General features: G+C 42.6%; 1 protein-coding gene across 1 annotated transcript in view; it reads right to left on the reverse strand.

The window, feature by feature from the left end:
- grin2da (glutamate receptor, ionotropic, N-methyl D-aspartate 2D, a) overlaps positions 1-27,433 on the reverse strand; it is a 361,767-nt gene that overhangs the window by 180,533 nt on the left and 153,801 nt on the right. The window contains exons 2-5 of the mRNA XM_061908412.1: positions 25,924-26,549; positions 25,310-25,447; positions 24,965-25,231; positions 5,383-5,570 (exon numbers count right to left, since the gene is read on the reverse strand). Of these exons, the coding sequence (XP_061764396.1) occupies positions 5,383-5,570; positions 24,965-25,231; positions 25,310-25,447; positions 25,924-26,397 (1,067 nt within the window). The 5' untranslated portion in view covers positions 26,398-26,549. The remainder of the gene's footprint in view (positions 1-5,382; positions 5,571-24,964; positions 25,232-25,309; positions 25,448-25,923; positions 26,550-27,433) is intronic.

The following is a 27,433-nucleotide window of genomic DNA, read 5'->3' on the forward strand; positions in this document are numbered from 1 at the left end:
AAAAAGTAATGCATTTCCACATTAAAGTAACCGCAAACGGAGTCATGGAATTGGTGAACAAAACAGAATCTGCTGTTAAACGCTTAATTTTGTGAGGGGAAGGAACAATTGTTTGGGAAAATTGTCAAGGCGTAGACTTTGGTGGGGTTTGTTTTACCGTGGTGCAAAATGATTGGAACGGACATGGCATGAAGGTAGGGACATCTTTAATCTTAACTCAGAAATATTACAAAAAACAAAAGGTATAAACAAAAGGCGCTCTCAGTGGAGGTTCAAAACTTGAATATGAAAACAAAAACTTGCACTAAGGTAAAACTATGTTAATAAACTAAAACTTGCACAATGGCAGAACTATGAACAACTAAAACAAAAACACTTACTGTGACGAGAAAGGAACATGGGTCTTTTGCATGGATACATGGGTGTGGAGATTGAGTAGAAGGGGATGTCGCCAGGCTGACTACTTGGCAACTGTTTCTTAAATAATACTGTGGTGAGTGAAAACAGGTGCGTGACATGGGGACAGGTGAAAACTAATGGGTTGGCATGGAAACAAAGCAAACAAGGAAGTGCAAAAACAGGAAGCAATGGAGTCTTAAACAAAACAGAACATAACCAAACAAAACATGATCACAAGACATGACATAGCCCCCCCGTTAAGGACAGATCCCAGATGTCAAAAAATTAACAAAAAACAAAGCAAGATCAAGAGTCATGGGAGTGTAGGAGGGGGACATGGCGGTGGATCGCCAGCCCAAGTGACCCCGGATCCACCGAGGCAGAGTCAGGTGGCGGCGACGCGTAGAGGGCCACTGTACCTGACGAGGTGGGCGACCCGGGAAGGACCACATCCGTGGCCGAGGAGTACGCGGGCACATCGTCATTGTGGCAGGCCTGGATGCAGCGGCGGCAGACGAGTCTGGCGTGAGAGCGGCGGCAGGTGGGGAGGCTTGGCGTGGCGCGTCAGGCGGCGGGTCTTGGCTTGGAGGGTCCTGGCTTGGAGGGTCTTGGTGTGGGGGGTCTTGGCGTGGAGCTGAGACTGGCGGCACTTTGCGTTGTGGCGCTGCGACTGGCGGCACTTGGCGTTGTGGCGGTACGACTGGCGGCACTTGGCGTCGTGGCGCTGCAACTGGCGGAACTTGGCGTGGTGCAGGTACTGGTGCTAGGTGTGGAGCCAGTAATGGTACCTGTCTTGGTGCAGGCACTGGAGTCTGGCATGGTGCAGGCACTGGAGGTTGGCGTGGTGCAGGCACTGGAGCCCGGCGTGGTGCTGGTACTGTAGCCAGGCGTGGTGCTGGTACTGGGGCACGGCGTGGTGCAGGCGCTAGAGCCCGGCGTGGTACAGGCACTGGAGCCCGGCTTGGTGCTGGCGCTAGCCCTGGACTCTGTGCTAGCTGTGGACTTGGTGCTAGCCATGGACTAGGTGCTAGCTTTTGTTATGGACTTGGTGCTAGCCGTGGACTTGGACTTGGTGCTAGCCTTGGACTTGGAGCAGGTGGCCTAACTGGGGGTTGCGGCTTGGCAGGTCGAAAGACGGGTGGTGGTGGCCGGGTTGGAGGTTGTGGCTTGGCATTGGCAAGCCGAAAGACTGGTGGTGGTGGCAGGGCCGGAGGTTGCGGCTTAGCAGGCCGAAAGACTGGTGGTGGTGGTCGGGCCGGGGGTTGCGGCTTGGCGTGACAATGCTGAGCCACCCCACCCGTACCGTTCCCTACCCTATGCTACAAAGACAACATAGTTGACGTTCAAACTGATAAACATTTTTTTTTTGCAAATCATCATTAACTTTAGAATTTGATGCCAGCAACACGTTACAAAGAAGTTGGGAAAGGTGGCAATAAATACTGATGAAGTTGAGGAATGCTCATCAAACACTTATTTGGAACATCCCACAGGTGTGCAAGCTAATTAGGAACAGGTGGGTGCCATGATTGGGTATAAAAGCAGCTTCCATGAAATGCTAAATAATTCACAAACAAGGATGGGGTGAGGGTCACCAATTTGTAAGCAAATTGTCGAACAGTTTTAGAACAACATTTCTCAACAAGCTATTGCAAGGAATTTAGGTATTTTACCATACACGGTCGGTAAAATCATCAAAAGGTTCAGAGAATCTGGAGAAATCACTCCATGTAAGCGATGATATTACGGACCTTTGATTCCTCAGGCGGTACTGCATCAAAAACCGACATCAGCGTGTAAAGGATATCACCACATGGGCTCAGGAACACTTCTTAAAACCACTGTCAGTAACTGCAGTTGGTTGCTACATCTGTAAGTGTTAGTTAAAACTCTACTATGCAGAGCGAAAGCCAACATGAGGAACACCGCTGGCTTCGCTGGGCCCGAGCTCATCTAAGATGGACTGATGCAAAGTGGAAAAGTGTTCCGTGGTCTGACGAGTCCACATTTCGAATTATATTTGGAAACTGTGGAAGTGGTGTCCTCCGGAACAAAGAGGAAAATAACCATCTGGATTGTTATAGGCGCAAAGTTCAAAAGCCAGCATCTGTGATGGTAAGGGGGTGCATTAGTGCCCAAGGCATGGGTAACTTACACATCTGTGAAGGCACCATTAATGCTGAATGGTCCATACAGGTTTTTGAGCAACATATGTTGTCATCCAAGCAACGTTATCATGGATGCACCTGCTTATTTCAGCAAAACAATGCCAAGCCACGTGTTACAACAGTGTGGCTTCGTAAAAAAAGCATGTATTGAAACAGATGGTCGGAGTATGGAGGTAGATAGCGAAAACGAAATTGAAGAAGAAATTGAAGCTATTGAGCGAATAGCTATTGACGCTATTCGGCCATAGCATGGGTGTACCTAATGAAGAGGCCCATAGCATGGCTGCCTTATTAGCATCGCCGGTAAAATGTGCAGACCAAACGATCAGGACTTTCGCATATTGTGACACTGGAGCAACTTAAATCCGTCGATTGGTTAAGTGTTTGTTTCACATTAAATGTGGGTATCTAGTTTCAAATGTACATACAGCTAACGTAAATAGCATGTTAGCATCGATTAGCGTAGCATGTTAGCATCGATTAGCTGGCAGTCATGCCGAGACCAAATATGTTTGATTAGCACATAAGTCAACAACATCAACAAAACTCACCTTTGTGATTTTGTTGACTTAATTGTTGGAAATGCATCTGCAGGTTATCCATACATCTCTGTGCCAAGTCTGTCTTAGCATCGCTGGTAAAATGTGAAGACACTTTGGTACATTCAATGGGGGTCTGGCGGCAGATTTATTGCCAGTGGTGCAACTTGAATCCCTCCCTGTTGGTGTTGTTACACCCTCCGACAACACACCGACGAGGCATGATGTCTCCAAGGTTCCAAAAAATAGTCGAAAAAACGGAAAATAACAGAGCTGAGACCCAATGTTTACAATGGGTTGAAAATTAAAATGGCGGCTGTATTACCTCGGGGACGTCACATTCTGACGTCATCCCCTCCAGAGCGATAAACAGAAAGGCGTTTAATTCGCCAAAATTCACCCATTTAGAATTCGGAAATCGTTTAAAAAAAATACATGGTCTTTTTTCTGTAACATCAAGGTATATATTGACGCTTGCATAGGTTTGGTGATAATGTTCCCCTTTAAACGACTAAAGCTCTACATAAAACAATAATGGGAAAGAATTCCCCTTTCAAAACTTCAACAATTAGTTTCCTCAGTTCCCAAACGTTTATTGAGTGTTGTTAAAAGAAAAGGTGATGTAACACAGTGGTGAACATTCCCTTTCCTAACTACTTTGGCACGTGTTGCAGCCATGAAGTTCTAAGTTAATTATTATTTGCAAAAAAATAATAAAGTTTATGAGTTCGAACATCAAATATCTTGTCTTTGTAGTGCATTCAATTGAATATGGGTTGAAAAGGATTTGCAAATCATTGTATTCCGTTTATATTTACATCTAACACAATTTCCCAACTCAGGGCTTCACGGTGGCAGAGGGATTAGTGTGTTTGCCTCACAATACGAAGGTCCTGAGTAGTCCTTGGTTCAATCCCAGGCTCGGGATATTTCTGTGTGGAGTTTGCATGTCCTCCTTGTGACTGTGTGGGTTTCCTTCCGGGTACTCCGGCTACTCCCACCTCCAAAGACTTGCACCTGGGGATAGGTTGATTGGCAACACTAAATCGGCCCTAGTGTGTGAATGTGAGTGTGAATGTTGACTGTCTATCTGTGTTGGCCCTGTGATGAGGTGGCGACTTGTCCAGGGCGTACCCCGCCTTCTGCCTGATTGTAGCTGAGATAGGCACCAGTGCCCCCCGCGACCCCAAAGGGAAAAAGCGGTAGAAATGGATGGATGGATGGACAATTTCCCAACTCATATGGAAACGGGGTTTGTACACAATAACACGTCAATGCAACAAACCATCACAACAACACAGTTACACAACCACACAGCAACAAGACACATCATAGCAATAAAATACTGGACAGTTACGTAGAAATACAGCAACAAAACGGAGACGCGACACAACACAGCAACGCAACAACAAAGAAAAAACACTACACCGGAACACAGCTATATAACGACACTAAGACAACACCAAGACAAAACACATCACAGCAAAAACAGTACACATTACACAACACAACAATAAAAAGCTAACACCACAAAGCAAAAACTGCAAACAGAAATACAAAACCGTGATGTTTTGTTCTTTGCAAAGACATTAAAATTCATGATACGCATGTACAGTATTGCTGCATCATACTGAGAAGGCATTACAGTGTTTATTTATATAGCCATTAATCACATGGGCCTCAAAGGGCTGCAAGTGTTGGGCTTCCAGTGCCTAATAATAAAATAAAACCTAACAAAGCGTCCGGATGTGTGTCTTGTTCTTTTCTTCAAGGGAAGAGTCAGCAGAATTCCTTCCTCACTTGAGTGTAATTGTCCAAATCAATGAGGAACTGTTCCTTTCACCTGATGCACTTGGAACGTCGTTTTAAATTAGAGGAGATAAAACTTTAATGAGCCCGGCGGTGAAGCGGGGTCACACGTGAGCAGATCCATCACACCGGGACCAGCCGCTTTTAAAATGCCAGCGTGTTGGAAAAAAAAAAGTTTATTTTTACAGAGAGGAGACGAGCAAAATGTTTATTTCTCACTCGGCCTCATGTATTTTTAAAAGCACGCGGCATGTTAATTCCCGTACTGACACGGAAGGGAAACGGAAGAATTGTTCAGCCTTTCAGGAGCAGCAAGAAAGTCGGAGAATCGCTCAGTTGTGTTTGGAATATTCAACACAAACATTTAACATTCACAAATGCTAACGTTCCCTTCAAGCGCATTTGTGTGCTCATTCCAAAGTAGACGAGACTCCAATCAACGCATTTAAATTCAGCGAGAATCGTACCTGCGTGGCTCGTCCCTCCAGCCCTGAGGTCGGATGGCGAACAAGGCCTTAGGCAGCCCCTCCAGGCCCAGTCCCGACAGGGCCGGGCCCACCGCGAACCACATGTGACTGGGACCGGCCTGCCCCGCCGCCCAGGCCGCCCGGAACACCAGCTCAGCCTCCTCCAAGGAGCAGTACAGCAAACGGACCTGCAGAGAAACCAGTCGTTAACATTTGTCAATTGTCGTGCAGAGACTCTTGAAATCACCGCGCTGCGTTCAGGAACCACTGGCACGGGGGAGTAAAATGACTGCTTGGTTCACATCAACAAGGCAGTCATATCGCCTCCCTCACCCTATCGGCCCCAGAGGCCACACTTTTGGCTCTTACTGCACTGGAAAAAGTCGGTGTTCAAAATCAAGAAAAAAAAAATACTAAAATTAGGGGTATTTTATTTGAACTAAGCAAAATTATCTACCAATAGAACAAGAAAATTTGGCTTGTGAAGACTTTCCAAAACAAGTAAAATTAGCTAACCTTAATGTACCCAAAAATACCTTTTAAAATAAGTATATTCTCACTAATAACGACTGTACTACCATATGAGTAAGTATTTTCTATCGTGTCATTGAAAATAAAACAGCGAAGTCCGTTAATTATGAGACACAATGTTGAGATCAGCTTTTCGGTTCTCCACATATTATTGTTTATTGTTCCAGTTTTTGTATCACTCCGTCGTTCCACCTGCTTAGTTCCTGTTTTGTCCATTTCCATGGTTTCTCATTGATTTCACCTGCTACTCACGGTACCGCACACCTGTTACTGTTAATCAGCTTCCCTATATAAACTCGTCTCCTTTTGTTGTTCAGTCCGGGACCCAAATTTGCTTCCATGCAACGTTACGACTGCTATCCAATTTGCTTTCACGCAACAAGTTACGCCTGCGCATCTTCGTATGTATATTCTCGCTAGCTTTTCACGCTATGCTCTTGTATTATTCCAGCTCTCACGCTAAAGAATAGTTTTTCCCTTTTTTGTGCCTTCGTGCCAGTTTAGTTTGTCTATTTGTATATCCTAGCTTTCATGCTAGCGTCCTTTGTTTGTTTTTTCTACTAGCTCCAGTATTTTTGTTATATAGCTATTTTTGTTATTTTGTTATATAGCTCTTTTTGTTATTTAAATAAATGGTAAATGGGTTATACTTGTATAGCGCTTTTCTACCTTCAAGGTACTCAAAGAGCTTTGACACTATTTCCACATTCACCCATACATACACACATTCACACACTGATGGCTGGAGCTGCCATGCAAGGCCCTAACCACGAACCATCAGGAGCAAGGGTGAAGTGTCTTGCTCAAGGACACAACAGGCGTGACGATGTTGGTAGAAGGTGGGGATTGAACCAGGAACCCTCAGGTTGCTGGCACGGCCACTCTCCCAACCGCGCCACGCCGTCCCCATAATCTGTTAAATCTTACCTTTGCTGTGTTCACGTTCGACGCATCCACGAAGGGACAATTTTGGCGTTACTATGCCACACAAGCGTAACACACAATTGTGTTAAAGAAATTATTACTTTAAAAAAGTAGTGTTATACTTGTGAGTGTTGATGACACAGCTTTGCAACAGTTGATATTCTAGTTTCAAGCATGTTTTACTCAATATAGGTCATCAAATCTCAGCAACAAGCTGTAATATCTTACTGAGATCATTTATAATAATAATAATAATAATTGATTAGATATACATCGCGCTTTTCTATTGTTAGATACTCAAACCACTCACAGAGAAGTGGGAACCCATCATTCATTCACACCTGGTGGTGGTAAGCTACATCTGTAGCCACAGCTGCCCTGGGGTAGACTGACGGAAGCGTGGCTGCCTGTTTGCATCTACGGCCCCTCCGACCACCACCAATTCATTCATCATTCATTCACCAGTGTGAGCGGCACCGGGGGCAAGGGTGAAGTGTCCTGCCCAAGGACACAACGGCAGCAATTTGGATGTCAATTGGTGGGAAGCAAACCTGCAACCCTCAGGTTTCTGGCACGGCCGCTCTACCCAGTACGCCATGCCGCCATTTAGGACCAAAACCCTTAAAACAAGTAAAACACTGTAACATAAAATCTGCAAATATCACCCTTATTTGAGATATTGTATTTTTCGGAGTATAAGTCGCTCCAGCCAAAAATGCATAATAAAGAAGGGAAAAACATATATAAGTCGCACTTGAGTATAAGTCGCATTTTTTGGGGAAATTTATTTGATAAAACCCAACACCAAGAATAGACATTTGAAAGGCAATTTAAAATAAATAAAGAATAGTGAACAACGGACTGAATAAGTGTACGTTATATGACGCATAAATAACGGAGAACGTGCCTCGTATGTTTAAGGGGAACATTATCACCAGAGCTATGAAAGCGTCACTATATACCTTGATGTTGCAGAAAAAAGACCATATATTTTTTCAACCGATTTCCGAACTCTAAATGGGTGAATTTTGGCGAATTAAACGCCTTTCTATTTATCGCTCTCGGAGTGACGACGTCAGAACGTGACGTCACCTAGGTAATAAAGCCGCCCTTTTCTCAAACACATTACAAACACCGCGTCTCAGCTCTGATTTTTTCCGTTTTTTCGACTATTTTCTGGAACCTTGGAGACATCATGCCTCGTCGGTGTGGTGTCAGAGGGTGTAACAACACTAACAGGGAGGGATTCAAGTTGCACCACTGGCCCAAAGATGCGAAAATGGCAAGAAATTGGACGAAATGTGTTCAAAATACGAGGGTGTGGGTAAAGCCGACGAAATGGTCAGTCGTTTGTTCTGCAGACTTTACCGATGTAAGCTATGCTACTACAGAGATGGCAGGATTGTGTGGATATCCTGCGACACTCAAAGCAGATGCATTTCCAACGATAAAGTCAAAGAAATCTGCCGCCAGACCCCCATTGAAATGTGCCGGAGTGTCTGCACATTTTACCGGCGGTGCTAAGGCAGACATGGCACAGAGATGTATGGATAACCTGCAGATGCATTTCCAACGATAAAGTCAACTAAATCACAAAGGTGAGTTTTGTGGATGTTGTTGACTTATGTGCTAATCAGACATATTTGGTCGCGGCATGACTGCCAGCTAATCGATGCTAACATGCTATTTAGGCTAGCTGTATGTACATTTGAAACTATATTTACATCCAGCATTTCCCTCCATCCACATGTAATGCCAAACAAACACTTACCAATCGATTTATTTAAGTTGATCCAGTGTCACAAGATGCGAAACTTCCGATCGTTGGTCTGCACATTTCACCGGCGATGCTAAGGCAAACATGGCTGAATAGCATCAATTGCTATTTGCTCAAAAGCTTCAATTTCTTTTTCAATTTCGTTTTTGCTATCTGCCTGGGGAGAGGGAAGAGGGAAGTCTGGGTTTCCCTGCTTAGGCTGTTGCCCCCGCGACCCGACCTCGGATAAGCGGAAGATGATGGATGGATATCTGCCTCCATACTCCAACCATTCGTTTCAATACATGCGTAATCTGTTGAATCGCTTAAACCACTGAAATCCATTTCTGAATCCGAGCTAATGTCGCTATATCTTGCTGTGCTATCCGTATTAGCATCACTGTTTGATGTCACAGGAAAATGGACGATGGCTTCACAGATAGCGAAAATCAGGCACTTTAAAGCTTTTTTTAGGGATATTCCGGGGTGGGTAAAATTTAGAAAAAAATTTCAAAAAATAAAATAAGCCACTGGGAACTGATTTTTATTGGTTTTAACCCTTCTGAAATTGTGATAATGTTCCCCTTTAACGTAACATATTATGGTAAGAGTCATTCAAATAACTATAACATATAGAACATGCTGTACGTTTACCAAACAATCTGTCACTCCTAATCGCTAAATCCGATGAAATCTTACGTACATGAGCTAAATAATATTATTTGATATTTTACGGTAATGTGTTAATAATTTCACACATAAATCGCTCCTGAGAACAAGTCACACCAAACTAAGAAAAAAAACTGTGACTTATAGTCCAAAAAATATGGTATTTAATGACTTAGATTTCAGTTTTTGCAGTGTGGAAAAGAAAGAAAGGGGTGTCCCTGAGGTATCAACCCTGGAATCTTTTATTTTTTTCCCTCTGGGCACATTTCATCAGAGAAGCATCAGCCCCGAGGACGGCCGACTTTGAGCTTTGACCTGTGCACGTCTCAGCCTGAGGGACTCAAGGGGGTTGTGGACAGCCAACATGGCGTGATGTGACAACATCTTTGTGATCCATAACAAGCGTGCCTCACCGGGGAATCCTTGTGGTTCTCAACCGTCTTCTTCCGCCTCACGTTTTTTCAGAGAGTTCTTTCGTAATGATGGATTCTACACGTTACCATGTTCCACGCGGACTTCTTTCTATTGGTTCCTTGGAAAAACACTGCTTTTCGCCTCATGCATTATTAAAGAGTTAAATAAGGGGGGTGAGATTAAAAAGAAAGAAGAAAACTGGTAGAAGACATCTCGCTGGAGCTGATGATGATGAAGAATTGAGGAAGAGTCCATCCGCACAATGAGCTTAGAGAGCCACAATGTGCTTGAAGACGTACAGTCGTGGTCCAAAGTTTTCATTTATTTGTGAAGAACATAATGTCATTGCTGTCTTGAGTTTCCAATCATTTCTACAACTCTTATTTTTTTGTGATAGAGTAATTGGAGCACATACTTGTTGGGCACAAAAAACATTCATGAAGTTTGGTTCTTTTATGAATTTAGTATGGGTATATGAAAATGTGACCAGATCTGCCGGGTCAAAAGTATACATACAGCAATGTTTGGTTACATGTCCCTTGGCAAGTTTCACTGCAAAAAGGGGCTTTTGTAGTCATCCACAAGCTTCTGGAAAGCTTCTGGTTGAATTTTTGACCCCCCTTCTTGACAAAATTGGTGCAGTCCAGCTACATTTTTCGGTTTTCTTCAGCATTGTCCAAATGTTTAAGTCAGGACTTTGGGAATGCCATTCTAAAACTTTAATTTTTGCCTGATTTAACCATCCCTTTACCATTTTTGACATGTGTTTGGGGTCATTGTCCTGTTGGAACACCCAACTGCGCCCAAGACCCAACCTCTGGGCTGATGATTTTAGGTTGTCCTGAAGAATTTGGAGGTAAACCTTTTTCATTGTCCCATTTACTCTCTATAAGACACCAGTTCCATTGGGAGCAAAACAGGCTCAGAGCATTATACCACCACCACCATGCTTGACGGTAGTAGTGGTGTTCCTGGGATTAAAGGCCTCCCCTTTTCCCCTCCAAACATATTGCTGGGTATTGTGGCCAAACAGTTACATTTTTGTTTTATCTGACAACAGAACATTCCGAAAGGTCTTGTCTATGTCCATGTGATCAGCAGCAAACTTTAGACGAGCCTTAGGGTGTTGCTTCTGGGGCCAAGGCTTCCTTTTTGCATGGGAGCCTCTCAGTCCATGGCGATGCAAAACACGCTTGACTGTGGCCATTGACACCTGTGTTCCAGCAGCGTCCAATTCATTGCAGACCTGCTTTTTGGTGGTTCTGGGTTGAGTCTTGATCATCCTGACTGATTTTCTCTCAGCAGCAGGTGATAGCTTGCATTTTCTTCCGGATAGTGGCAGTGACAAAACTGTGCCATGCACTTTATACTTACGAACAATTGTCTGCACAGTTGCTCTTGGGACCTGAATCTGCTTTGAAATGGCTCCAAGTGACTTTCCTGACTTGTTCAAGTCAATGATTAATTTTTTCAGATTTGTGCTGAGTTCCTTTGACTTCCCCATTGTCTCTATTTTAACCGAGTCTAATGACTGCATCACATGAGCCCTATTTAAATGGCCTCAGAGAAGTCAACAGGTGTCGTCAATCATAATCACTCACATGAAATTAAGTGGCCATACCATGAAACTAAATTGATTTGATTGTAACTTTTCTGCATCACCAAAATTGATATAATGTAATGATGCTGTATGTATACTCTTGACCCAGCAGATTTGGTCAGATTTTCAGTAGACCCATAATAAATGTTTTTTGTGACCAACAAGTATGTGCTCCAATCACTCTAACACAAAAAAATAAGAGTTGTTGAAATTATTGGAAACTCAAGACAGCCATGACATTATGTTCTTTACAAGTGTATGTAAACTTTTGACCACGACTGTAGGTCTATCCACCTATATATTTAATGATCTGTCTAGCTGGTCTATCTGTCATCCATTCATCATTCAATTATCTGTCCATAAATAGAATTTGTCATGAATTGTCGTTGTTTGACATGTTCCTGTTGCAAAATTGAGAAAAGTCCCTGTGGAAGAGTAGGAAGTGTGTTGGAGTGTGTTATGTTATCATTTTCTGACATTTCACATTTGCAGCCGTCATGTGTGACTGGATGATGCAAGTGTTTCCACGACAGATTTGTACGTTGATAACATGCAAATGAAGCTCCCGGGAGCGACGCAGATTAATTATTCAGGCTTCTTTCTAGTCTACCGGCTCGCGAGCGAATCGGTGCAACGCGAAAAACGTTCGCCTTGAGCCGTTTCCAAAGCGGTCCCGGCTCGGCTCGCTGACTTGGCCGAGATGTGAAGAAAAATGTGAATGGAGTCAGCTCACGTTCCACTTCTCTTGATTTAACCGGTCCTTGAGGCCTTGACGAAAGCATTTTCTCTGCTCGGATGGTTATTTAATATCTGATGAAGCTCAGAACAATAACTGCCAGCTAATAAGTTCTGACCCGCATTGGCTACAATCTTGGTGAAATATACATGCAACCGCAAAGTCAATAAATGTGTTAGGTCGGACAGAAACAGTTTTCCCCAAATAACCCATGTTGTGGACACCTCACTGCAGGCCAAAGTGGCCCAAATATAATTTTTTTTAGAACAAATTTTTCACCATAAATGATTCCCGGGCGCGGCACCGCTGCTGCCCACTGCTCCCCTCACTTCCCAGGGGGTGATCAAGGGGATGGGTCAAATGCAGAGAACACATTTCACCACACCTAATGTGTGTGTGTGACAATCACTTGTACTTTAATTAACTTTAACTAACTACATTTTTTTCATGTTTCACTGAAATTAAAACATGATTTTTATCAGATTCCAGTGTAAACGCGCACAGGTGGCCTTGACGTCACTTGCATGCGCACTTCAATAAAGTGAAAACAAAGGAAGTTGACGGGGAGAAATTCACTACTACTACTAAATAAAATAAAAGTCGCAACACCTTAAAGAATTTAGTTTTTTTCTGTGAAAGAAAATGAAAGTAATACAATGGATGTAAATTGTATTGTTTGGTCATGTTTTAGTTTTTCCTCTTCATCCATCTGTTATTTCCTGTCAGCGCTCTTATTTTTAGACTGGCAGAAGAAAAAATTCCGATCTGAGTCACTTGAGGGCAAAAAAAAAAAACAGATCTGGTGAGCAGTGTAAACGGGGCCAAAGTCAAGAAGCTGTTAGCATTAAGCCATTCTGCATACTAATAATGGAACGTGCTAAGATAACTACTCAGCTCAGACTTCCAGCGTCAGGACCTCTTTAATTCCCCCCCGCCCCCGTGCGTCGGTAAGGTGAGTGGGGTTGGGGGCGCGGGGTGTAAAATATATTCAGGAAGAGTCACGGATGCAAAGCATTCTGGGTATTCGTTGTGTTGCGTTTATGTAGTGTTACTGTGAGGATTTTCTCCCGAAATGTCTTTGTCATTCTTGTTTGGCGTGGCTTCATAGCGTGGCACATGTTAGTAAGAGCGATAAAATTGTTTATATCACAACCATCAGTGTACTCTGTATCACCCAGTATGCCTTTCAATTGTGTGCGTGTGATTGAGGAAGCTGCATACAGCATGTTGTTGGACTAACAATTGGCTTGTACATGTTGTTGAAGGTGTCAAAGGCAATGGCTTCACAGCACGGCCCTATTCTTGCCATCAGAATGAACACCAATCGGATATTTGCGAGAACGTTAGCGGCTCCCATTGCCTCCTTTACCCTGTGACACAGGTTTAAATAGCTCTTTGAGTGGTAAAGGTGGCCGACCTCTGATGTATTTCAACGGGCGGGCGGTTGCGGTTCTGATAAAATATGTGTTCGGGTGGATGACGACTTTGGTGATGCGGTTGCGGATGATATAATTGCCTATCCGCGCATCTCTACTGCACAAAGGTAAAAAAATAAAATAAAATAAAATAAAAAACATAAAATAGCGGACTGTCAGAAAACATCAGGAGGGGACTCACCACAGCAGGGAAAAGCATAGGAAGTCAAACATGTGAGGATCATTCTTTGTTGAAGCTGTTTCAAGTCACCGCCTCAAAATGACTTTTGCTAGCATATATTACCAATAGTTTTAGTTCAGTTTAATTTGAACATGTGTACAAAGTAACAGTGGCTCAAATCTCCTGTTTATATTTTTTCTAAGTGGTTGGTCGTATTAGGAATGTTTAATTTATTATTAAAACATTTCATGTGGGTCTATATAACATGCAATGATGGTTCTTTGGTCAAAATTTTGCATTTATTTTAGAACAATCTTTAAGCCACTTCCTGCATACTTGCCAACCTTGAGACCTCTGAATTAGGGAGATTAGGGGGGAGGGGAGGGGGGGGTTGGTGGTAGCGGTGTGTAAATTGTAAAGAAAAAGGGAGTCGTCATCAGCGGCGTATACAAACAGATACATTTAAAACATGTCAAGTTCTCAACAATAATCCAATTTATGGGGGGTTACAGGAACATTTCTCTTGATTGTTTATTTTTTTAAACCAAGCACAGTTCTGTTGCTTGGTTTAAAGAGGTTCTAAACTTTTTGGGAATTTTGCCTGCCGTTAGCAATCCTTATGAGAGACAAGTGAACATGTTTTGGGGGTTTTCAGTCAGAGTCATTTTCACAATCTAATTAGTCTCTGTGGCACTCTCAAAGTTTTACATTAAGTGTTGAAACAAAACGTATGATTGTTTCTTAAAGAAAAATATATATTAACTCTTGATTGTTTACACGGTACAATTCTATCACGTACCTCTGACCTACTTCCAGTTTCTGTCTAGAGCGCTAAACCTTCTGGGTAATGTAATGCTACTGCACTTGGATCATGGAATACTAGGACTAAGGTCTTTCCCATCACTGCGAGGTCAACCAAGGAAAATATATTTTTTGTGGATGCCTATTTTTTTAACAGAAACTAGAGGAATGGGTTAGAGTAATTGACAATTTTGCGCGACATATGCAAATTCGCTTCCAATGCCGCATAGTCCATTTGTAGCATATTTTAGAAAGGACATTACATTTTTGCAGAGTGACCAAGATGACTGAAACTTTGAGGACGGATCATACACAGACTTAGTAACTTGTAGGATGTGTAAGGATTTCATAACATTTTTGTGGGTTCTGCTTTTTTAGGTCACCCTGTACATTAACATTAAGCAACTAACCACCAGGGTCCTCAATTCATGGTTAACATGTATTGATATATTTATTTCAACTTTAATTACTCGGGGTAAAACATTAAAAAACAGATTTTCATTTGGAATGCAGACATAGCAAGGAGGCAGCTTTTAAAGTTAAAGTATCAATGATTATCACACACACACTAGATGTGGGGAAATTATTCTCTGCATTTGACCCATCACCCTTGATCACCCCCTTGACTCGGCCAGGATTTGAACTCACGACCTACCGATTTCAGGACGGACACTTTAACCACTAGGCCACTGAGTAGTTGTGAAATTTGATGAGATTCTCGTATCGTCTCTCATTTATCAACACAAACATCCCCAATAAATCACTTTCAACAGTTCACAAATGCTCTCAACATGTGAGAATAAATGTGTTAAAACATAAATTGTTCTTTAAGATGGACACTTTTTAAAAATAAAACATACACAGAGAATGTCTGTAACGTGGGGACAGTAAAGGAAAGTGGACAATAAGGAAACATTTAGTGGTGTTTTTTTTATGTGTGATGAAGAATACATGTCCACCTCTGGCACAGCCACTCCAGAAAAAACATTATGTGAGTTGTGTATTATTCTAGGAGAAATGCTATGTGTGCAGGGATTTTTCAGCCTGGCGCTGGCTAGTTCTAGCTTAATTGACTCCTCATCGGGACTAACAGACTCTGTAATTGCCTCTGACCGGGCTTGGTCTAGTGTAGTTAGTCAAGTGTGACTCAAACAAAAATCTATTTTCCTAGACAGGATGATTGCGCCTTCCTGGTGAGCGTGAAGGCCATCCCTCATCAGTAAGCCTGGTTTGCCCCAGAAAGAGGGCCAATTATCAATAAACCTTAGTCCCTGTTGTCTACAAAAACTAGCCAGCGATTTGCTAAGTGAGACTAATCTGCTATATCTCTCATCATTGCCTCTCGCAGGCAGGGGGCCAGAGACAATTACTCGATGCCTGGACATCTTTCTAGCGAGATTACAAGTCCTAGCTATGTTTCTCTTTGTAATCTCTGACTGTCTCATCCTTGTGTTGTTGGAGCCAACGTGTACAACTATGTTCGCATAACTCGTGGTGCGATTAGCCTGTCGTACGTGTTTACTAGGTCTGTTGCGAGTTAGCTCCCTAAGATTAGCTTAGAAAGGAATCTTTTGAAAAGTCATGTGCACACCTTTTAAGTGTAAATGAGAGGGAGCACAAGACGCTAGAGTGTCAATGAACTTCCAATGGCCGTCATCTCCAGGGGGTCACAGAGGGTGCAAGCTAATCAAATATGTTATTAGGAGAGAATTATGAGGCTCTGAGAGCGACGCCGCTTTATTGATCAGCACAAGTCATCATTGCTGGAAAATTGCATGGATTTCTTTTTTTTTCTGAAAACTGCATGCAGAAGGTGAACCAGTGCCTCAGGACCAAACCTGCACACTTTGGCTCCCTTTTCTTCTTCCTGTGGACTTCAAGACGATCACTTTAAACTAAATAGCATTCCCCTCGAGTGTCTGAACCACCGTCACGATGTTCACATTAGTGTTGTACAGTATACCGGTACTGGTATAGTTTTGCAGTACTAATGAATCAAAAACGGTACTTTACTCTGTTTGAAAAATACCGGTTCCCAGGCATGACTGTGCGTTGTCACGTTGTGTCATTGCTAGGTTTGTGAGCAGAGGAGCATGTTCGGCAGTGCACAATCACGGAGTACTTACAAGCAGACACAATGTGTAGACAGAAAAGGGAGAACGGATGCATATTGGTCTAAAAACTAACAATAAAGGTGAAGTTATAACACTGAAACGCCCTCAGGAAGAGCTGGTTTTTAGGACATGGCTAGCTAGCGGCAAACGTCCATTTGCAGTCAGCAGTGTTTTGGCTACTTCTAAATCACTAATCCTCGCCTCCATTGCGACAAATAAAGTAAGTTTCTTACAAGTATTATCCCTGCAGGACGAGGAATAGCTAAATATGCTTCACTACACACCATAGGAGGATACGATAGCTAAACGCTAACAGCAAACTACCACCCTGAATGTAAACAAATGCCAAGAGTGGATCTACACCTGACATCCACTGTAATGATACCATGTACAGTTTGCACAAGAACGTATCTAGTCGATACTACTATGATTAGATAGATATTTTTTATCGTCATTAAATCTTTTTTCCTTTTTTTAAATTCATATTATGTTTATAAACTTAGGAAATACCTCCCTGTAAAAATGAAGACTTTGAATATGAACAATGTATAATCCTGTAACTACTTGGTATCATCCAAAACTAATGAAAAGTATCCAAACAACAGAAGAATTAGTGATTATTACATTTTAACAGAAGTGTAGATAAAACATGTTAGAACAGAAAATAACCAATAAATTAACAGTACATGAACAAGTGGATTAACAATCAATTTTTACCTCATAATTTTGCCAAAATAGAATGAGAAATGACACAATATGTTACTGCATACGTCAGCAGACTAATTAGGAGTATTTGTTTGTTTACTTACTACAAAAAGAGAAGTTGTCTTGTATGTTCACTATTTTATTTAAGGAAAAAATTGCAATAAGAAACATATGTTTAATGCGCCGTATTTGTGTTAAAATAAAGCCAATCATTTTTTGGGTCCCTCTTAATTTAAAAAAGTACCAAAAAGTATCAAAGTATCCATCCACATTTTGGTACGGGTATTAAAATATTGGTATCAAGACAACACAAGTTCACATTATAAGGCATTAGAAACATAAGTTTTTATGTTCGGGTTTACGTATACCATATTTCCGGACGATAAAGCGCACCCACCAAATTTTACAAGACAATTTTTTTTTATATAAATTAGCCACACTGGAATACCAGCCGCAGACAGATAGGTTGTGAAACCAGTTATTTACACATAAATACTTTATAAATACTTATTTACATACCAGAAATGTCTGAGATGAGGTAGCGACTTGTCCAGGGTGTACCCCGCCTATCGCCTGATTGCAGCTGAGATAGGCACCACCGCCCCCCGCGACCCCAAAGGGAATACGCGGTAGAAAATGGATGGATGGATGGATACCCTAAATGTTTACAATAGGTGTCTATGATTAAAAAAAATAACAGATGATCAAACAAAACAGCAGTTGTCATCATGAACCCACTAGTTGTGGAAGCTCGGTCTCCAATCAGCGAAACAGAATCAATGACTCCACGGTGACGTTTTGGTGAATTTACTGAGAACTTTGTTAAACCGAAACAATACAAAAAGAATTCCATTGTAGGTTAATAATACTAACACAGACACTTGTAAACATGTTAGCGCATTAGCTAACGCTAACGACACTCACTTGATTACATTACGATAGCATGTACAAATATACATGGAAACACTCCTACAGACATCAGACATGAGACGGCTCAGTAAGTATGAATTGTTTTAGTTATATTGTAAAACACACAATCGTTGCTTGGAGTGATGAACGAAGACTCCATATGAGTAAAACGCTATGGATGACAAATAGATGGAACGGCCCTTGTACTTTCGATTGAAAGCAGTAAACAGATGGAAACACTGTAGACGTTCACCCCGTAGCACCTGCAGTGAGTGAACTTGTCCAAAAGATGGCGTCATAACAAAGACATTAACACACTTCTTCAGTGTCTTTGCTGTACATCATTTGCATTATGGCCGTCAGCAAAGAAAAATCCATTAATTAGCCACACTGTTTTATAGACCGTAGAGTTCATAGTGTGGGTAGGTAGCGTACGTAAGCGGCTTATAGTCCGCTAGCATTGTTGTGGCGTCTGTTTCTGCAGTTCCGTCTGGTGTGAGGGGCATGTGCTCGACATTGCAGTGGAGGACAGATCCTCAATCTCAGAAGTTGATGAAATAAATACAAATTGCGTATCATACGATACATAGTATCAATAGGAGATACAATGTTTGCACCCTTAGTTCACAGTCTGATTACCGAAAAAGTTTGGCACGGCGCCATTTTTCACACAGTTATGTTTCCATGCACAATCTCCAATTCCATTGTTTGACAGACGTTGTGTGCCTCCAATATGCTGGGTGCGAGCTACGCAAAGAAGATAATGCTACATGCTAATATAGGCTGACCATATTCTGAAATCCCAAAAAAAGGGCACATATATGCGTGCCAGGGACCCCATCAAGTCATAAAAATGGGGTCCCACAGTACCTTTTTGGGGTCCCACTTTTTTGTAAGAGTTTTGTAAACAAATGATAAACATATGCATTGTCCTGTTGTAGCTCACATTCTATATTGTGTTTTGGAAAAAGGTTGTCATGAACGTAACTTAATCCATTAAAATAAATAATTAAAAAAAATACAAGACAAGGACGGTGTGGCGCAGTGGGAGAGTGGCCGTGCACAACATGAGGGTCCCTGGTTCAAATCCCCACCTTGTACCAACCTCGTCTCGTCCGTTGTGACCTGATCAAGACACTTCCCCTTTGCTCCTGATTGGTGCTGGTTAGCGCCTTGCATGGCAGCTCCCTCCATCAGTGTGTGAATGTGTGTGTGAATGGGTAAATGTGGAAGTAGTGTCAAAGCGCTTTGAGTACCTTGAAGGTAGAAAAGCGCTATACAAGTACAACCTATTTATCATTTCAGACCAATTTGTATGCATATGTAAATGTATTCAGTTATAAACATTCATTCACTTTCTTCTTTCCTTCATGGATCTAAACTTTACCGCTGTTGGTAGTTTTTTCTATGTTTTTATTTTGTAAGTTGTAGGTGTATTTATTTCAGTATAAAAGTGTAAAAAAGTGTTTTGCTTCGGTCATGAAATGATGATAATGGTGTGACAGGGGATACATACATTTTATATTTAACGCTTAAATCTCTGGAGTCTACATTAACTTCAGATCTATTACTCATTACAAAATGTTTTAATTTGTTTATGTTGTTTTTTGTTTGTTTGTTTTCCGCCCTTTTTTGTCAAACTAAAATATGTTTTTTCATGGCAAACAAACAAATATGCAAAATTGTCCACAAAAAATATTTTTCAAAGTGGAATATTTGATGTGATGTATTTGGGGTTCCGGTAGGTGTTAGCGGGGGTGTGTATTGTAGCATCCCGGAAGAGTCAGTGTTGCAAAGGGTTCTGGGTATTTGTTCTGTTGTGTTTATGTTGTGTTACGGTGCGGATGTTCTCCCAAAATGTGTTTGTCGTTCTTGTTTGGTGTGGGTTCATAGTGTGGCGCATATTTGTAACAGTCTTAAAGTTGTTTATACGACCGCCTTCAGTGTGACCTGTATGGCTGTTGATCAAGTATGCCAATAAATACACTACCCCGCTCTCTCGGTCTCTGCCCCTCCCTCAAGAACGCACACCTTCTCAATTGGTTTTGTTTTTAACCCCGTCTTAACCCCATTAATACATTGAAAATACACGCAACCTTGACACAAAACGCCGGACCTTTGAGGCACTTACGAAACCCCGCCCGGACACCCCGGACAGTCCCGCAAAGGAGGACATGTTCGGGGAAAAGCGGACTTATGGTCAGTCTAGCTAATAGCTAAGAGTTACATAAATGTTTGCATCTATTACGTGCCGACACGAAATTGGCCCTAGTGTGTGAATGTGAGTGTAAACGTTGTCTGTCTGTCTGTGTTGTCCTTGTGATGAGGTGGCAACTTGTCCAGGGTGCACCCTGTTTCCACTCGAGTGCAGCTGGGATGGGCTGGCACCCCCCGCGGCCCAAGGAGGGACAAGCGGTAGAAAATGGATGGATGGATGGACGTGCGGACAGTAATGTTTAATTAGGGCTGTCAAAATTTGGTAAAAATGTGCAAATTAGCACATCATCATTATTATTCTGATTAAAAATTGTAATCGTCTAACAGAAACGATTTTGATGTCTAAAAAACAGAGGGCCCGACTTACTAAAGGTTTGCGTGTACTAAAACTTTATACCACACGGAAAGCTGATCTACTAAACGTGTGCAAAGTGGATTGCATCTGTGACGTGAGCAGAATAATATAATAATAATATACTTTGTGTACCAGTCTTCATTGTAGTGCAAAATATAGGATGATTATCAAAACACCCACAATCCAGGGAGGAGAAGATGCAAATATATTATACAGCACGTGAAATGTAATTTATTATCACTAATCACTGTTTTCAGTTATATTTAGCACAATTTCAAAGTAAGCGCAGACTGACAGTTACACGGACAGCTGCAGGATCGGTGCCGCCGCTGCAAAGAGAGATTCCAGACAGAGCATCTTCTGTCAAACGCGTGTCAACATATTTGCATGGTTTGTCAGAAATAAAAAATATTAGACATGTTAGACAATACTCAGCAACATCCTTATTCTTATAATATTATAGCTGCATGCTCGGTGACTCAAGGGGCTGATTAAAACAAATGTGAAGTGAAGTCAATTATATTTATAAAACACTTTTCTTTAGTGACTCAAAGTGCTTTTACATAGGGACACCCAATATCTAAGTTACATTTAAACCAGTGTGGGTGGCACTGGGAGCAGATGGGTAAAGTGTCTTGCCCAAGGACACAACGGCAGTGACTAGGATGGCTCAAGCGGGGATCGGACCTGGAACCCTCAAGTTGCTGGCACGGCCACTCTACCAACCGAGCTATACCGCAAATGTAATTGATGAGTTTTGGCGTTTAAGTTATAATATAAATGATAAATGGGTTGTACTTGTATAGCGCTTTTCTACCTTAAAGGCCTACTGAAACCCACTACTACCCACCACGCAGTCTGATAGTTTATATATCAATGATGAAATATTAACATTGCAACACATGCCAATACGGCCTTTTTAGTTTACTAAATTACAATTTTAAATTTCCCGGGAGTTTCGTTTTGAAAACGTTGTGTAATGATGACGTGTACGCGTGACGTCACAGGGTTTAGGAAGGAGCGCTACACACACACACAGCTAAAAGTCATCTGCTTTAACGGCATAATTACACAGTATTTTGGACATCTGTGTTGCTGAATCTTTTGCAATTTGTTCAATTAATATTGGAGAAGTCACAGTAGAAAGATGGAGTTGGGAAGCTTTAGCCTTTAGCCACACAAACACACGGTGATTCCTTGTTTAAAAGTCCCGGAGGTGAACATTTACTATGGATCAGAGCGCGGTCAAGCAGACATGGATCCAGACCAAATGTCAACCAGCAGGTTTCAGTGAGAAATGTGTGGTTAAAAAGTCAGTTCGTACCGGATAAAAGCTGAGCTCGTGCCGTCCATAGCTGCCGTCGACTCGCCTGAGACACTGCGCGTCAACACCCGGCCGTGGACACACCCTTCCGACTATCAGGTACTATTTAACTCACTAAAACACTAGCAACACAATTGAAAGATATGGGATTTCCCAGAATTATCCTAGTAAATGTCTTTAAAAACATCGGAATACGTCCCAATGCTATCGCGTTTTGTTTTTTTTAACTCGTTTTTTTATTTTTTTTCTAGTCCATCGCTATCAATATCTTCAAACACAAATTTTTCTTCCTTGCTCCAATTAATAGGGACATTGTCGTTTTCTCGCTCCGAATAACTGCTTTTGTTGGAGACTCCCATTAAAATCAATGTGAATATATGAGGAGCCATCGATATGCGACGTCATCATCTGCGACTTCCGGTAAAGGCGAGGCTTTTTCAGGAAGTACCAAAATGAGCGAACTTTATCGTCAATTTTCTCTACTAAATCCTTTCAGCAAAAATATGGCGATATTGCGAAATGATCAAGTATGACACATAGAATGGACCTGCTATCCCCGTTTAAATAAGAAAATCTCATTTCTAGTAGGCCTTTAAAGGAACTCAAAGCGCTTTGACACTACTTCCACATCTACCCATTCACACACACTTTCACACACTGATGGAGGGAGCTGCCATGCAAGGCGCTAACCAGCACCCATCAGGAACAAGGGTGAAGTGTCTTGCTCAGGACATAACGAGGTTGGTACTAGGTGGGGATTGAACCCGGGACACTCGCGTTGCACACAGCCACTCTTCCACTGCGCCACGCATATATTGTTAACATATCTCCTATATGAAATTAAACTTTTTGAAATATGCATCTATTTGTGTCTTGAGTACAAGTAAGAGCAGCCTCTCTTCCATGAGCGCACCTTGGGTGTTAAAAAAAAAAAGTGAATTTTATAGCAGATGCAATTTGAACTGTGTCTAAAATGCCCATGAAAAGTGGCAGATGTCTTCTGCATGTTTGGAAACATTGCAAACACAACAGGTGGGGCGAGATTACCCTCTGCTGTAGCCAGTTCTAATATAAAGTAGCCTATGTCAGTAGATTCGCTATGGAAAACAAAGATTCACACAGAGAAGATCCTGTTGAAGTGGAGCCACATAAATAAGACCGCCCACAAAACTGTTCATCCTTAAGAGACGGCCAGAAAGCGACATAGAAATGGTCTGTAAAACCCAATCCATGCAACATTTTCAAAAAAAGAACCAGTGTTTTAAATGTAGAAAAAAAAGTCATAATAGAACACCTTTGGTGGGTTTTATTATCCGGTGCAATTTTTGCATAAAAATAGGCCTGAATTGACCCACTCATCAGCAGTGCGCCTTATAATCCGGTGTGACCTATGATCTGAAAAACACAGTACATAATGTTTCCGAAGTTTATTTTTGATAGTGTTGCCACGATGCCTTCAAGATACGTCCGTATACAGTTTACACTTTTAAAAGATAAAGTGTTTTAAATATAGATACAATTCATCATAAGGCCCCTTTAAATGAGTCAAAGGGTTTGCATGCGTTTCTAAAAAGATGATTCAACCTAATTCACGCAGTAATTGCTTTTTTTTGCATGTAAACGTAGTAATTGTAATGGTGCTCAATGCACCTCGAGCTACATTCTTGTATTCTTAGTTCTTATTTTTGACCACTACAAACAAACATACATATACTGTACATATACATTCACTGTACAAACAAACATACATATACTGTACATGTACATTCACTGTACAAACATTCATATACACATTCTGTTCATATACAAGTACATATACATACATACACTCATGCATATAATCATGTTTCATCAAACATATATCAACGTTGTTGCCCTAGGGTAAACTGGGTAACACAAGGCATATTGACAGAGCTTAACCCATTGTTACTATAACAATCTACAAGATTAATATAGGTTGCCTCTCTCTCTGCCCTTTCATCTTTCGGTATTTCTTTTTTTTATTTTTTTATTTTGTTTATTTATTTTTTTTGTTATCTTTCTAGGTATCATTATGTATACGTATTGTTGCATTTGAACAACTGTATTGTTGATAATAGAGGTAAACTATTGGTTTTGTTCATGATCAATAGCGCTTTTTCTATTGGTATTTGTATTGCTCCAGTTTTAGTGTAAAAATGCTCATTGTCATTACTATATTATTTATTTCACTAACTGCTTATTTGCTATCACTTTTACGATCATAGTTGTACATATTGTATGTGCTGGTGTTGTTCTATTGTTGTTGTTGTTGTTATTGTTGTATTTGCTGTTGTTGTTTTTGTCTCTCTGTCTAATCCCCCTCTTATCCCCACAATTTCCCCCTCTGTCTTCCGTTTTTCCTCTTTCCATCCCCTCCTTCTCCGGCCCGGCTGTACCAAATGATAATATGAATACATTTAATGAAGTCAAATTCAAATAAGGCAACAAGAGAAGTATCCTACACTTCTCTTTTGTAAAGTAAATCTGAACAGCCGATATTGGCATTTACATCAACTATATGATTTACCTGAGAAGCTCGACAGGACAAAAAAAAATTAAAAATTTGACCACTTCAAATGTTTGCTGTCAGATATGTTCATCTGCACTGAAGTCTATTTTTTTTAACGCTTAATCCAGACAATCGGAACTCTGCTGTTGCTGAACTAAAAGTGTTTCATAATTAAATCTGTGAGACGTTATGTACAGGAGCTTTTTAAGAAATAATTACATTCAGGTTTGCAGAGATGAAAAGTGTTTTGAATAAATTAGCATATTGCAAGTATTGTGTTGGTTTAAAGATAATTAAACAGAAGCATTTGATTAAATATGACGGTTTTATTAAAGTAGTGAAGACTCACTAAATGTATGTTTGATCACGTGAGCACTTAAAGGTCAAAGTGCACGCCTCACCTGGGCTTCGTTTTCTTTCAGCAGACGTTTGGTCCGCGCTCCGCCCGGATCGTCGGTGACGTTGAGGATGACCACGCTCTTCCTCTCCCAGCCGATGAAGGAGCCGTCCGTCATTCCCTCCACCATGTCCAGGAAGTCCTCGTAACCATGGTGACGCGTGGTGACCACCGAGAAGACGGTCCAGTCGTACTCCTCCAGAACCTCAAAGATGACCTCCAGCTGCAGCGAGGTGGAGCAGGTGAACTGCAGGTAGATGGAGCCGCTCTCCTGGTGGTGGCAGGGGGGCACTTTTAAGATGCTGAGCGTGCACATATGTGTTACTGTGGCATTAGCAAGCTTTTTTACCTGCGGTTCTCTTCCCAGGCTGGCCCCTCCCCCTACCGCCACCACGGGAACGCCAGTCTGGGCCGAGACAAACTCCAGCATAGGGGCCAGGGGAGCGCGGTTGGGTGGTGGCGGCCTCTCCTCCTCAAAAACTAAACCCTGGAAGTGACAACAACCTTGCTGTCAGTGGCAACTAAGAGAACGTTCTAGAATCCAAACCACATAGAAAGCTGTGTTCTGTGGCGAACGTGCGAATGGTGACCTGGCGCTGGTGTTCCAGCTGGGTAAATTGATGCTAAGTGACACTGACAGCTCTGCTGTCACCGAGGAGCGCTTGATATGCAAATGTGCTACACAGACAACATGCAAATGAGATCTGAGTGGGAAGATTTAATAACAAACACCTTTGTGGGGACGTCTCACTGTCACTGGAGAACCAGGAACGCTCAGAGAAATGTAGAATAGGCATGCTTAACTCCTTCAGTCACAATTACAATGGCATCACCCTGTGTGTGTGAGTGTGTGTGTGTGTGTGTGTGTGTGTGTGTGTGTGTGTGTGTGTGTGTGTGTGTGTGTGTGTGTGTGTGTGTGTGCGCGTGTGTGTGTGTGTGTGTGTGTGTGATGTGCATCGATACCTGCAGCGGCGTGGTGGCCAGCAGCTCACACAACTGCAACAGGAGACTTCCTGGGCTGCTTTCGTTCACCGCCAGGTAGATCACGTTAGCTTGGCCCGACGGCGTCATCACCAGCTCCCCGACCAGCGCCGCTAGCGAGGAGGATGAGGAGAACGCCGCCATGGCCACCGCTCCAGACAACGAGGCTGTATCCATCACTCCCCTTTCTCCGCCGCCGCCGCCGCCACCTCCTGGGCCGTTTCCGAGACCGGGCCCCTGCCCCGGCCCCGACTCACCGGCCCCCGCGCCTCCCACCGCGGCCGTCTCCGGGAGCAGGGAGGAGCCAGAGTGGACCACGGCGATGTTGACGCCACCCGAGTCCCTCTCTCTCTCCCGGGGCCGGAGCAGCAGGGGGGGCGAGGGGCGGACAGGCCCCGTACAGGCCAGGACAGCCAACAGCAGTGAAAGGTGAGAGGCGGGCCTTGGGGCCACCATGGGGTAAAGGCGGGGCCAGTGGTCGCTGTCGGATCGGGTTTAGCAGGTGAGGCCAGGCAGGGATTAGGAGGGAGGGTCGTGACCGCTGGCGGGGGAAGGAGAGGGGAGGGGCCCGGCTGTCGCTACGTTTCACCTGATGAGGCGAGGAGACCCTGCAACGAGACATGGAGGAGATGTAAGGTGAAGTGAATTGAATTATTTTATATAGCGCTTTTTCTCTAGTGACTCAAAGCGCTTTACATTGTAAAACCCAATATCTAAGTTACATTTAAACCGGTGTGGGTGGCACTGGGAGCAGGTGGGTAAAGTGTCTTACCCAAGGACACAACGGCAGTGACTAGGATGGCGGAAGCGGGATCGAACCTGGAACCCTCAAGTTACTAGCACGGCCACTTTACCAACACACACTTGTATCAAATCAAAATGAACACCGTGGCCACGCTTTTTTCATTTGACCAATCTGAACACATGCAACATCAGGGCAGAAACCTGTGCAAGAACATCTGGACACAAACATGTGAAAGAATATCCAACATTTGAACAGAAACATGGACAAACCCCGTTTCCATATGAGTTGGGAAATTGTGTTAGATGTAAATATAAACGGAATCCATCCATCCATCCATTTTCTACCGCTCATTCCCTTTGGGGTTGCGGGGGGCGCTGGTGCCTATCTCAGCTACAATCGGGCGGAAGGCAGTGTACACCCTGGACAAGTCGCCATCTCATCACAGGGCCAACACAGATAGACAGTCAACATTCACACTCATATTCACACACTAGGGCCTAGGGCCAACTTAGTGTTGCCAATCAACCTATCCCCAGGTGCATGTCTTTGGAGGTGGGAGGAAGCCGGAGTACCCGGAGGGAACCCACGCATTCATGGGGAGAACATGCAAACTCCACACAGAAAGATCCCGAGCCCAGGATTGATTCCCAGACTACTCAGGACCTTCATATTGTGAGGCAAACGCACTAACCCCTCTGCCACCGTAAAGCCCTAAACGGAATACAATGATTTGCAAATCATTTTCAA

Source organism: Nerophis ophidion, linkage group LG08 (assembly GCF_033978795.1).
Source record: "Nerophis ophidion isolate RoL-2023_Sa linkage group LG08, RoL_Noph_v1.0, whole genome shotgun sequence".
Classification (NCBI taxonomy): Eukaryota; Metazoa; Chordata; class Actinopteri; order Syngnathiformes; family Syngnathidae; genus Nerophis; species Nerophis ophidion.